The sequence below is a fragment of the Giraffa tippelskirchi genome, chromosome 8 (genome assembly GCF_054371585.1).
Source record: "Giraffa tippelskirchi isolate mGirTip1 chromosome 8, T2T-mGirTip1v1.2.pri, whole genome shotgun sequence".
Classification (NCBI taxonomy): Eukaryota; Metazoa; Chordata; class Mammalia; order Artiodactyla; family Giraffidae; genus Giraffa; species Giraffa tippelskirchi.
The window spans coordinates 108,816,435-108,830,041 of NC_137282.1; the positions used below are offsets into that span (position 1 = coordinate 108,816,435).

Here is a 13,607-nt window from a genome sequence, read left to right on the forward strand (position 1 = left end):
TTCTTTTGCCACAAAGTAGGGAGCCCCGCCCAGTGTAGCCCATAGGCCTTGGGGGGAGCTCAGCATACAGCCCAGGGCAGCTCCGATTTCCCAGATGCGAGCCCTGGGTTTACTCCCTTTTGCAAAACCGCAGCCTTGTCTGAATCTTCAGAACCAAGGATATGTGTTTCAGGCTCCTTGGGAAGACTGTTGACACTGGCTTCAGCCATGCTGGCCCTACAATCAAGCTGAGGTTCCATGAGCCAGGAGCTCCCACAGGCCTAGGGAGAACTAGACTTCCAAGGCAAGCCTGGAATAAACAGCATAGGTTCAAGGTTTAGGTTCCATTTTTTAAAATAAAAATATTTTAATTAAAATGATAACATTTTTAAAATGAAAAAAAGCACCTGGCTGGAGATGCATCTCCATTCAAGGCAGCGCTCTGTTTAATCAACCAGTGAGGTCAGTTGACCACTGGGTACCCAGTACAAATTGAGGAAAGAGCATCTAAGACTCTACTTACTCCATTCTGACCACACTGCCTCACTAATAGAGACTCAACATTTTGTTTTCGTTTGAAATTCAACTTGGCAGGAGCAGGCATCCCTAACTTCAGATTCTTAGACTTACCAAGTTCTCAGCAATGATCTGGGATTTTGGTGAATCTGGGTTTCTGATGACCCAGCTTCATTCTGTTGCTTCAAACCAATCACAGGAATTTGAATTCATATATTTTATTTGCTTTACATAGTTACTTGAGGGTTTTAGATCCCAGTTCACAAACATGTAAAGCAAAAAATAAGCAACACTTTGATTTATTATGAAAAATCTGATAGATGAACCTTTGAGACTCTAAAATTCAGTATACTTTAGGAAGTACTGGTTACAGGTACAAGTTTTTACTTTTAAGCAAGGTGAAGCATCAATTTCAAGACTCATATCAGATTTCCTCTTTTTATTTGCACATAGAAAACAAACTGAATTTGTTCATGCTTAGAATTAGTATAGAGCCATCAGATAATAAATCTTGATCTAAAGGACTTGACAGTGACCTGCACTTAGGAGAAAACATGAAATCCATTCAAACAGATATAAACCCAACTGAAATTTGCTACCGAACTCGTGAAACTTACAGTATAGCCCACACAATTGATTTTTTTATCACTTTTTTTTTGTCATTTAAAAATAATTTTGAGGTAAAGTGAATTAATTTGAATTTACATTGAAGATGCTTTCCCAACAGATTTTTTTAAAAGATAAAACTGCACTATTAATTAATTTTAAAACAAACCTGGGTCAACTTCTAGTGGTTCTCTCAGTTTGGGCTTCTATGAGCAATGTTCATTTGGTGTCAGTGGGAGTGATTGAAGGTGCAAGGGGAAACTGCAGGCATTTTAAAATATTAGATGAACTGTAACTCACAAACCTCTGCTACAAGTCAGAATTCTTTGGGAGATTTACACATGAATATGTTTAGGGCTTTTAGCTTAGGTTCATTATAATGGTTGGTTAATCTATTCATGAAATGATTCAGTTTATTCAAATACCAGTTTGGCTGATTCTCACTACCCCCTGCCCTCCAAAATAAAAATAAACCAGTTCATGGCTGGTTTTGACTGTGGGATGACAGTCTCTATACATCCCATGGAGAAAGGCAAGAGGATTAAATATAGAGGATCTCGCTAGTATTTTAAGTGGTTCATTAGCATCGGCTGGGATGCTTTTAAAAAACGATGGTGCCCAGGCCAGTGAAGCCCTACCCCAGCCCAGTGAAGCCAGGGCATCTGTATTAAGCATGCTAAGTGATTCTAATCATGTGGCCAGGAGGAAGAACCACTGCCTTACAATGCTAGTTCTGTTAATGTTTCAACCTTCTAATTAGAACAAATCAGAAAGCCAGTTTTAGAAACAAGGTACCCAGAAACTTTGAGATTAATCTGAACCTTCACTTTGCCCAGGCTTTCTGACTTGGGGGGAATTTGGGCTGCGACATACCACTTACCTCAGTCTGGTATGTTCTGATTGGCTAGAGAAAGCAGAGTCTTTCAGAACCTGCCTGTTGCTAAAGTTTGGTATCCAGTCTTGTCTAAGGAGAGACGTCTACCATTTAGAGGACTGTCCTAAGGAGAGAATACAGTGTTGCATCAGTTTATGCATGAGACTGAGGTGCTGAGGGTCTTGGAGGTCATATGATAATAAGATCTGACCACTGGCTAGATCAGATGTGAGGGGATAATATTCAGCTGTGGGCCAAACTGCTTTTAAATGAAATCCTAACATGAATTACCAAGATGGCTTAACTATGCTTTACCAAATTCAGATGCTTTCCTTTGTCCTTTAAAATCTATTTCTTAGATCACATTTCAAATTAAAAGACACACTAGTAGCTCTTTTAGGAGTGTTACCATCTAGTTCTATCTTTGGGAAAAGCCTTGGCGACTCTTCTTAATTGCTAATGCGTTGTCCACAAAGGGAAATGCCCCATTCTTCATTTCTCCTGAGACGGTAAACAACCAGGTGATACTGTCTCAAACTGCCAGTGTTAAATGCCCTCTATGAGAGAGGGGAATGCCCACACCCCCTCCCATGTCCTAGAGCACCTTCTTGGGAATAAGTAGGGAAGGTGTGCTGGACAGGTGAGTCTCTTTGCATTTTTGTGACCTGGCCTTCTCTTTGTTTTTATTTGTTTACTGAAGGTCCAGGAACCACCAAGACGTCCAAGCCCTCAGCTGTGCCCCCGGGCCCCCCTGTGTACCTGGACCTCTGCTATATTCCCAACCATAGCAATAGTAAGAATGTCGACGTTGAATTTTTCAAGAGAGTGAGGTCGTCCTACTACGTGGTGAGTGGGAACGACCCCGCTGCTGAAGAGCCCAGCCGGGCTGTCCTGGATGCCTTGCTGGAAGGGAAAGCCCAGTGGGGCAGCAACATGCAGGTAAGAGTTCCAGGATGGTGTCTGCACAACACGTGGAGCTGTGTCCAGAGGCAGCGGGAAGGGATCATGTTTAATGACGCACCACTGTGGATCCCCATGAGGTGCCCAGGGGGCCTGCCACACTTGGACAAAGGACACACTTGGACAAAGTGGATTTCACACACAGAAGCTGGTCTAAAAGTATTCTCGCCACCAGTGACCATGGACTTGGAGGAAGGCCACTTTACCACCCTAAAGCATAATTCATTTATCTGCAGAGTGTGCCCAAGATTACGCGCCCTTCATATACCAAGAATATTAACCAATGTAACCAAGTGTCATATTTCCATGTGAGATGGATAAAGATTAGCCTTTACTTGTCTTTCCCAAGTAGACTAAAGCTAGGGATATGGCCATTTAGAAAATCCGCTGTCCACATGAGATTCTGCAGGAGGAGCATTGCTGAAAATGGTCCTCTGCAGGACACTCCCAACTCCCAAACATCGTAATGACCCACAAAGCACTCTATTATTTCAGTTATGGATTTTATCTAAGTTTTACTTATGGTTTTGTATAGTCATCTAGTAAACTGTATTTGCATAACATTAAATAGAAATCCTGGTTATTTCATCATATGAAATCTAATGAGAAGCACTCTGGCCTCTTACTGAATACTAGGAAGAATTTAAGCTAGTAATCACTTACCACCCCACTCCTCTGTCCCAACCACACACACAAACTAAAGACATAAATCTTTGCTCTCATCATGAAATGTTAGTTAACACGCAATTGGAAGGTTTTCGACTGCATTAATAACTAAAGCCCCTTTGTTTTAAATATGCAATATCTTTAATGTAAAACCTATCAGCTGTGTTAAAGAAAATACAAGAAATTCCACCTTAACTGAAGAACTTCTCATAACCTTAAAGAACTAAAAACTGATACAAATGAACTAACTGGCTAGTCATGACTTGCTTTTGGTTCTAGTCTTCAACTGCCCCAAGAAAACTAATTTTTTAGCAGCTTTATTCTGGTTCCTAGCAAATGTAAGTTGAAAAGTCCTTTGGATTTTCTAAGGACAATAGAATATTTTTCTCTTTCCCTTTCTTTTTCTAATGGTCTAATTAATACCTTACTGCTGTTCTGTTTTTTTTCCCACCCCATTTCTGGTTCTGCTCTTCAGCAGCTGTTTTCTTCCTCCCTGCAGGTGACCCTGATCCCGACTCATGACTCAGAAGTGATGAGGGAATGGTACCAGGAGACCCATGAGAAACAGCAGGACCTCAACATCATGGTTTTAGCAAGCAGCAGCACAGTGGTTATGCAAGATGAATCCTTCCCTGCATGCAAGATCGAACTGTAACAACCAAGGTCAGCCGCACCACAGGATTTGAACTTTGTTTCCAGAAATTCTTCCATTTGAAACCACCTTTTCTAAAAAAAAAAAAAAAAGTCAATTCATCTAAATAAGTCGCTGAACTGTTACCTGCCAAACACTATACTGTGTCATGGTGATACAAGTCACTAATATTTCTCAGTTTTTGCTGATTGCTAAGGGAAGTAGCAGTCTTCCCACACTAGGGTTCAAGTTACTGCAAAATTACCTGCCCCAGTTCATCTCTGCTGAACATTTGGAAACCATGCACTAGCAAACCCAGCTGACTTCTGCTAAGGTAGAGGCATTTGTCTTAGAGAGAAAGAGGGAGAGAGAGAGAGTGCGCGTGCACAAAAGAGAGGGAACACAGGACAGAGAGAGAGAGAGAGAGAGAATGAGAAGGAAAAAAGAATGCAAGAGAAGAAGATGTAATGGTAGAGAGTGCTGGTGAGATACCAGAGAGAAAGAGAGAGCAGGGTGGGGCAGGGAGGAGAAAATAACCAAGTCACGTCTGCATTTTCTGTCTATTCTGTTGTCTGCAAAGTTTGCAACTTGTGTCAGTCTGAGTCATCAAAAAGGGTCTTAATTTCCTAAAACAAGTTGGCTTGAAGAAAACAGAAAAGAACAAAACTTGTTATGAGGGCATGTGAGATTTTTCACGCCTTAATTAAGCTCCTTCAGTTTGAAGGCTGCACACTGACACAATGTAGTGAGTGTAGACTGGACATGCAAGTGGTTTGAACCCCATTCAGAACTCTCAGACTCTTCAGACACACAAGTAGATTGATCTAAGGCATGTTCCCAGCATCTGTGCACACAGTTAGTCCACTCTGAGTCAATTAACCTGCATGCGAGACACCCAAGTCCACCCCAATTAACAAGCAAATACCAAAGCAGTTGGGAGTACATACGGTAGACAATTTGCCTTAGGAAGTGACTTGAATGTACAAAGATACTTGATGCACTTATTTTTTAATGTGAGACAGCAAGTTTATAAAACATCCGTGTAGGATTATAGATACTCCAGTTACAGGAGCATGTGTGTGCACGTGGGAGGGGTACTTGGAGCTTACCTGATTGGTGCAGCAGTCTGATGCTGAGCCTTGTGTGTTGAATACCACCTCAGGCCCCTCAGCCAAACAAGTTGAGCCTGTCTTAGCTTCTTTACTACTGCAAGTTCAAGACTGAAACGGCTTCTATGATCAGAACTGGGAAAATAGTAAATCTTAATGGTGGAAGAGGTCCTCAGCAAGTGTACAGTATTTAGCTTCCTTTGTCTTACAGTGGCTTTTTTTTTTAATTTTCCATTAATTTCAGCATAATTATGGGAACAAGTGTACAGAAGAATTTTTTTTTTAGATATGTGGGAACTTTTCATAGACGAACTTTTTAACATGTTTTCATTTACAGGAAAATGCACAGAAAATTTTCAAGTGACAGTCCTTTTTTTTTTTTAAGTGTTTTGTAAGACAAAAAAATGAGTAGTGTTTTTTGAAGTTCTGGTGAAAACTGAAGTCTGATATTGCAGTAATAATATTTATTAAAAGTCCATCCTACCAGGAATAGTGATAACCTCCCACCCCTTGAGTCCCACAACAAAAATCTGAGTATGTGCTATTTGAGAGTGGGGGAGAATGGCTAAACTTTTCTAGGTCTTAAGTACATCACCCAGTGGTATCCTGCATACTTCTTTCAAGATCTTCAACCATGAGGTAAAAGAACCAAGACAAGTTCAAAGGACCCTAGCAAAAATTTGCTTTGGGATTTTCTTTTCTGGAAAAAAAAATACATTGAAAGCAAGTGAATTTCCAGCTCCTATGGTTTATTATGTAGAGTTCAGAGATCATGTTCATCATTGTTATCACTGAACTATGAACCTGGGAAGCCAGATCATGATTAAAACTGACGTCAAGTTTCAAGCTGCAGATCCACGCACCCAGTGTTCAGATGTGGCAGACTTCTCGGTGACAGCTGTTCTGGGCTCTGTCGTGTTGTGTCTCCTGCAGACTCTAAGACCTACGGAGTAGTCAACAATCACCTCGTTTTATTTTCTATGTAGTTATTTATTTCAGAATTAACATTTTAGTTTATTTTTGTCTGATAAGTGTGTGTTTTGCACTGCTAACTACTATGAGGGTTTAAACAATGCTTCTTCTGGGTCCCTTCACTGAGGCCCTAATGCAGTCTACTTAATGCTGTGAATTACATTTTTCAAATGTTTAATTTTTTAAAAGAATTAATCTATTTTTTTTAGGCTTCTCTAGAAATGCAGCTTTTATTTATTACCCTATTTCTTGGAAGTCCTTAAGAACAACGCATTGATTAAGGGTACAAAAAGTGAACACATGATAGAAAACTCATTGACAAAAATGGATTTCAGTGAGTATAAACTCATCTACTTCAAAGGTATTTTAAGAGCCAACCTAAGATACTCAAGATAATTCTTAATAACTAGCTGTTAAGTTGGTTCACAGAATGCATTGGAAGAGAAACAGACTTCCAGCTTTCTTGCCAAATCCAGACCTCTGGTTGATTTTTCTTTGATAGAAGATGGAATTGTTTTCCAATTTCCCACATTAATTTACCATGTACATAATTTTGCTTTAAGAAAAAAACCAAACATTTTAGGAGAATTATAGCCAGTCTTCAAATATAACCATTCTATCCCACTCTTTTTTTCTTTCTTTTCTTTTTTTGCTTTGGAATTTAGTGGAAAAAATACACAAAAGCTGTCACTGGTCAGCTGGCTCTTTAAATAGATAAGTACCTTTCTCCATCCATTATTCTCAGTGATGATCACAGAGCCCGAGTATCACAGGAAAACCAATATTTACATTATAGGTTGCTCCTGTCCTTCCAGACACCTTTCCTACCTGTGTGACTAACCTAATTTTGCTAGTTCCATAAATACACAATTAGTTAGAAACAGCCATCACAATGTACCATGTACATTCATGGTGAGAGCTAAAGATTGACACAGACTTCTAGGAGCTTTATTCATACTGATTATGTAATCCAATTGTATAGATTGAATATTTGAGTGGAAGGAATTTACATTCTGTTTAAATGATGGGATTCCATCGAGATATAGCACTCATGATCATGACCTTTTTGGTAGTATTCTTAAAATTCTACAGAGACTAAATGTTAGAGATGATCCTCCATTTTCAATTTTAACTAATTCTATCCCCTTTCTCAAAACCCAATCCTTGTGCATGCTTTTCTCAGTCTTGTGGTGGGACTGGATACAATGACTGACCTTTCCCCTTCGTCCTTCCCCCAACCCTTAAATGCCATTTCCCATGGAGTTCAAAAAAATTTTTTTTTTTTTTCTTAACCTTACATATCATAGTGAATGGTTTCCCCAGTGTATATGAATGTTTTAAGTGTCTCCAATAGCTTACACAGTTTAGGAGCTTTCCAATACTCATTTAAAATAAGGTTTAATCATTTGCTAATGGAAATTTTACCACTTCCCATTTTCCCTGTTACCAAATTTCAGCTCTCAGGAGCTGTTTTGCAATTCTGAAATTGCTTTTCTTGCCTCTTTAGTCACCTGTCACAGGAGGTTCTTGCTCAGTAATAATATGGTTAGATTAATAACTATATATTTTTTTGCACTTCAGATTTAGAAGAAACGATCCTGTTTCCATTTGAAAGGAACTGTAAAGCTTTTTATCATTTAACCAACTGAATAACACACCAAAAGCAGCCTAGGGATGAGCACTTCTTTGAAGGCGATTAGGTTATTCACCTGGTATTAAAACTATTTACTATGAAAAAAAAAATATCTGTGACTTTATTCATTTTAAAAGGCAGCATCAAAAACGGAAAAGGAAGGGAAAAAATGAACAGCTTCTCTGTACTCATTTGGCGCTCCCCCCCAAAAAGGAGCCATTGAGATGGGGCCTCGAGACCAAGCTGCCCCGCAGAAGGCCCCACGGCCCTGAGTCCGCCTGCGCGCTGCCTACGACCCTGTCCTTCCCCCCCGGGAGGGCCGGGCCTGGGCCCTGCCGAGAAGCACCTCCCACTCCTCTCTCTCGTCCTGAATGGTGTTTGTGTCGGTCTGCAGCTGTGTATGGTATTACGTCTTATAATCCTGCATCACTTCTATCCTATCCAGTCATATCTAATGTAGAAAATTAGTTTCCAGTGAAAGTAATATGTAGTGCTTTTATGATATTTGTGTGCAATATCCCCTCTTCCATTGAGGATATTTGATGTAAAAGAAAAAAAAATCAGTTCCACAATAAAAATACAAAAGTGGCAAAAATGGGTGTGTGTGCTGTCTTTGGTTGTGTATTGCTGTTGGGCACGTCGGAGAGTTGGGATCTGCTGCCCACAGAAGTGTGCGTGTCTGGGGGGTTCTTTCACAAGGGTGATTATATTCTTTCCAGAGTGGGTTCCCCGGTTTTTGGTAAACTGCTGAGAGGGCCCTGCTACTATTTTTACAACTGCTGTTATCTTTTATAGCTAAGCCCGAGAGGACCTTGGGGTCTAAGGACAGAAACTGGAAGGTCAGAGAGAGTTAAAATTACTGCTTAGAAAGAAAAAGTAAATAGAGCAGTGTAGCTGAAGGAGGATATTGGGAGGGTTTCCTACTAAATTATAACATAAACCCCAAAACCAAGTTCTTATCCTAGGTTTGCCATACTTGGCTGTGTGACCTCAGTCACTTAATCCCTCCCGAATTTCTTTCCTTACCTGTAAAAAATGAGATTTGATAAGATGGTCAAACTGGATGATTCCTCCAAGGGCTGACTTTCTGGAGCTCTACGAAGCCATCACACTCCGTCATTATATCATCTTTGCTTCTTGCTCAGTTACAGAATAAACCCTATATAACTAACATAATATGCTGTGGATTAGATTCACACCTTGGAACTAGAAGTTGTTTAGGAAAAGTGATGATAAATAATAATAAAAAGGAAGCATTCCCCTTAATCATTCAATGATTATTATACCTTTACCCCATACCCAGCAGTGGGTAAGACTGTGGGGTTTGTTTAAAGGTGAGCAAAACCTAAGTCCTGCCCTCTAAGTCCTGCCCTAACTGGTCTCAGTGACTGGGACTCCCAAAATCCAAGGATGAGTGGAGGTGACCACAGACGTGAGGCTAAACTGAGCCCAGGTGCACGTGTGTGAGTGTTTTAGACAAAGCAAATTCCAGGCAGAGGTAATGGCTCAGAGGAAAGCTCAGGGAATGTTGGGAAGCACAGACTGCCCAGAATGGCAGGATGCAGGGTGGGAGGCCCCAGCACCTCAACCCCCTCCACGGAAGACATGCCCACAGAGTGATCAATAGACCGCCAGTACTTGGTCCTATCTTCAGAGATGGTCCTTTGGGCTCAAAAGCCCACTGCAGCCTGTCTGGAGTCATAATGATGTTCCTTTGTCACAAATACTCCTTATGATCTTACACTGTTCCTCCAAGTCATGAGGCTGGTAGACGGGTCCCATTAGAAGTCGCTGTATGCCAGAAGGCATTCTGAAATCCCTCCAGAAATTAAAGGGTTAAGCAAGTGAGCACTCAGGGTGGGAAAGCATGACCAAGAGATTTTAATTACATCTGTCAGATTAAACAAAGATAAGTTTTCTATTCTACTGCCAAATGACTCAGTTCCAGGAAGTCTTTCTGGCCTGAACTTAAGTGACCAAGCAACCTGGTTTGCCCAGGACTGCCCTGCTTTAAGCACAGGAAGTCCTGAGTTCCAAGAGACCCCTCAGTCCCAGAGAAGCCCCCGGTGCTGGTCACCCTACCTGAACCCCTCCATGTGTTTCTATGCCGCGCCCCTCCAACCCTGCCCTTGCCCAGACCAAGCACAGCAGAGACTGGGTGGGTAGTAGTTCATCCCCTTCTAGCTGGTCCTGTTCTGTTGTACCTTAAAGGGAGCTTTTCTTCAGTTTCTGTTTTCCTATTTTGCAGGCAAATTAACAAAGTTCTGTTACCGTACTAAGACTACATTTTCTTTCTCTTTATAAATTCTAGATGCTTCTCTGTGTCCTTACAATCAAACATCTTTCAACACACTCTTGACTCATGAATTCTTGGTCTCTTGCGTAATCCTGGATCCCACTATTTCCTCTTTGATCTTATACTGTACATCTTGGCAATTCACTGGAGCCACACAGGCAGACTGAGTTTTGGTCAGTCAATTCCTTTAGTATGAGCTGCTGCTGAATCCCTCAGCCGTGTCTGAGTCTGCAGCCCTTTGGACTGTAGCCCGCCAGGCTTCTCTGTCCATGGGATTTTTCAGGTAAGAATACTAGAATGGGTTGCCATTTCCTCCTCTAAGGGATCTTTCCCACCCAGGGATCGAATCTCTGTTTCATGTCTCCTGGATTGCGGGTGGGTTCTTTTACCCACTGAACCATATAAGCAGTTACGGCTAATTCTCTGGGGGTTACCAGCAATGTTTCACAGATGGTGGCACATCATCATAAGGCATGAAAAACAGGCACAGTTCTATTTCATAGCTTCGACTATGTCCCACTCAAACCAATCATGCACGCTACTTTTAAATGCAGTCTCATGGATTTAAATGCTGTGTGTCAACTGATGGCTTTTATCATTTCTATCTCCAGTCTGTACTTCTTCTCTGATCTCCAAACTCATACATACAGCTGACAATTAAAAGCTCCATTCTGATATCAAGTAGGATCTTTAAAATCGCCCAAATCAAATTTAACATGCTCCCAAATAAATACCCAGTCTCCTCAAACTGCTTCTCCTCCTAGGCTTTTCCACCTCAGGAAATGGCACACACTTCATTCCAGTTGCTCAGGTCAAAAATCTTGACCCGTTAGCAATTCTGTGGGCTCAGCCTTCAAGACACTTCCAGTCTAACCCCTTCTCACATTCACTGTTACTACCCTTGTCCAGGCCAGTCATTTCTCCTCGGATGACTGGTCTCGTTTCCTGTTTTTGCCCTCCAAGCCTATGCTTTTCATTGCAGCTAGAGTAGAGTAATCTTGTAAGAATGCTAGGTTATATCATGCCATCCAGTGCACAAAACCTTCAAATGGGTTTTCATCTTGGAGTAAAAGCCAAGGTCCTTATTAGTGGGCAGCGGGCCTTCACCACTCGTCCCTTCCTTTACCTCGGGTCTCCCTGGCCTCACCTCCCTTGGCTCCCCATCTTCCACGGTCTGCTCCGGCCATACGGGCCTTGCTCTTCCTCACGTACTCTAGGCACACTTCTGTCCAGGGTCTTAGCACTGGTGTCTTTGTCTACTACAGTTTTCCCCAGCAGACTCGAAGATCCTCAACCTCATCTGCATGGGTCTCTTTTCAAATGTCATCTCCTCTAAAACGCCTTCCCTCACCACTCCGCATTAGCCTGAAGCTCTGCCACTTAACCTGAACTCCCCTTCCCTCTTCCTTGCTTTCTCTGTATCACCACGTGGCATATACACTCATTATCTGTCTCCTTCCGTTGACTAGAAACACAAGGGAAAGGATCTTAGTCTGTATCCTCAGTGACTACTTTAGCCACTCCCGGCACACACTAGATGTTCAACAGACATTTGCTGCATGACTGAGCGAAAGAAGAAACTTAGCACAGTGATTACATGGGGCGGTTGTATGACAGGGGTTTGGAATTAGACAAACTTGGGTTCAAACACTGTCCCTGCCACTCGTTAACTATGTGGCCCTAGGCAATTAATATCAGTCAGTTTCCTCCTTTGCAAAATGAAGGTGATAATGTCCGCCTTGCAGGATTATATAAGGATTACAGAGGATTTAATTAGGTAGTATTAGGTAGGAACAGGCATCCACAAAGAGTTATTAAGTACAGTTTGTGTAATCAAGATGCGTACAGGACTGCTTGTGACTCAGAGCCTGGAAAACACTGACCCCGACAGTGGCCCAGCACACTGTCACTGGAGGAAACGAAATGAGCATTCTGCTTATTCCACACACTATCCTAGGCACATTAGCCTCAGCATTTTAAGAATTAACATATTGAACTCTGCAGAGAGGAAGCATCCTGGAAACCAAAAAACAAAGCAAGTTCTCTTACCACTAGGTATATCAGAGGATATAATGTCCCTTTTATAAATCCTTTATAAACCTTCCCCTAAGTCCTCGACCTACCACTTAAAGCCCATAATGGCATTTCTTTTCAGATGCTTTTTGTAAGGATAAACCACTTTGTAAACATGTCCAGCTCAGATCTGTAATTCTCACATTTATGCATAATAAATACACAACCCAAGAGTTTTATTTTAAACTAAGATCCCAGTGGTAACTGCCACAATCTCAGGGGGTATTGTCACCATGCTTAGTCTGGACTTCCTTGTTACCATACGGGTAACAAACATCCTCAGGGCAGCCTGCAATGTAAGCGAAAAGGCCAAATCAATGGGGAAAGAAAAGGTTATTATCAAGTGAAGAAGCTGTTATTTGGAATAAAAGGTGATTTTCCTAACATAACTATGCTTGCTGAAAAGCACTCTTCTCCATGTTTTCTAAAGTAAGATTTAGAAAAGTTCATCTTTTATGGTTATTAACAACCTTTGAATGAAAAGAAAATCACACCACATTTTCTTTTATGAGTCACTGAAACCAAAGCTTGCTTGAATCCATTTCCAAACTCATCTCCCTCTCAGCAACTGGTGGCAATGGTGTCAGGTTCTGCTGACTCCGGAGACAAAGCAGCTTCATGGAACTCAAGACTCCTGGTTCCAGGTACAGACCCCCAGAAAACAAAATCATATAAATCACAGACAACCTAAGGACTGGGAGAAAACATTCACACATGATGCAACCAACAAGGAATTAATTTCCAATATACAACAGTTCATGCAGCTCAATAACAAAACTCCAAACAACCCCATCAAAAAATGGGCAGAAGGCCTAAAGAGACATTTCCCCAAAGACATACAGATGGCCTATAAGCCTAAAAGATGTTCAACATCACTAATTATTAGAGAAATGAAAATAAAAACTACAATGAGGTAGAGTTACCCTATTACCCCAGCAATCCCACTAGTGGACATATATCCAGAAAAAGTCAAATTCTAAAAGCTACATGCACCCAAAGCTCACAGCAGTACAACTACAACAGCCGACACAGAAGCCCCCTGAATGCCCACCGACAGATGATGGATAAAGAAGGAGTGGTACATACACATACCCTGGAATATTGCTCAGCCATAAAAGAGAATGAATTGATGCCATCTGCAGCAACACGGATGGACCTAGAGATTGTCATGTTAAGTAAGTCGGTGGAAGACAAATACTGTACGATATCACTTATATGTGGGATCTTTATGTGGAATCTTAAATATGATACAAATGAACTTATTAGCAAAACAGAAACAGACTCACAGACAT

The 13,607-nt window shown here is 41.3% G+C and overlaps 2 protein-coding genes across 5 annotated transcripts in view; one reads left to right on the forward strand and one right to left on the reverse strand.

The window, feature by feature from the left end:
- Positions 1-8,541, forward strand: part of MAP1B (microtubule associated protein 1B) — a 94,540-nt gene extending 85,999 nt beyond the window's left edge. For both annotated transcript variants that reach the window (XM_081518517.1, XM_081518518.1), the window contains 2 exons: positions 2,676-2,914; positions 4,101-8,541. In XM_081518517.1, the coding sequence (XP_081374643.1) occupies positions 2,676-2,914; positions 4,101-4,256 (395 nt within the window). In that variant the 3' untranslated portion in view covers positions 4,257-8,541. The remainder of the gene's footprint in view (positions 1-2,675; positions 2,915-4,100) is intronic.
- The window catches only part of MRPS27 (mitochondrial ribosomal protein S27), a 118,187-nt gene continuing 108,576 nt past the window's right edge, over positions 3,997-13,607 (reverse strand). Inside the window, exons 11-15 of one of the 3 annotated variants that reach the window (XR_014061784.1) lie at positions 8,973-9,113; positions 6,205-6,284; positions 5,956-6,041; positions 5,342-5,476; positions 3,997-4,327 (exon numbers count right to left, since the gene is read on the reverse strand). Coding sequence is in view for 1 of the 3 variants with exons in the window: in XM_081518536.1 (XP_081374662.1) it covers positions 8,937-8,972 (36 nt within the window). In the remaining 2 variants the exon portion in view is untranslated. Of the gene's footprint in view, positions 4,328-5,341; positions 5,477-5,955; positions 6,042-6,070; positions 6,285-7,718; positions 9,114-13,607 lie in introns of those variants that run through there. The other 2 variants (XR_014061783.1, XM_081518536.1) reach the window with 2 other exon arrangements.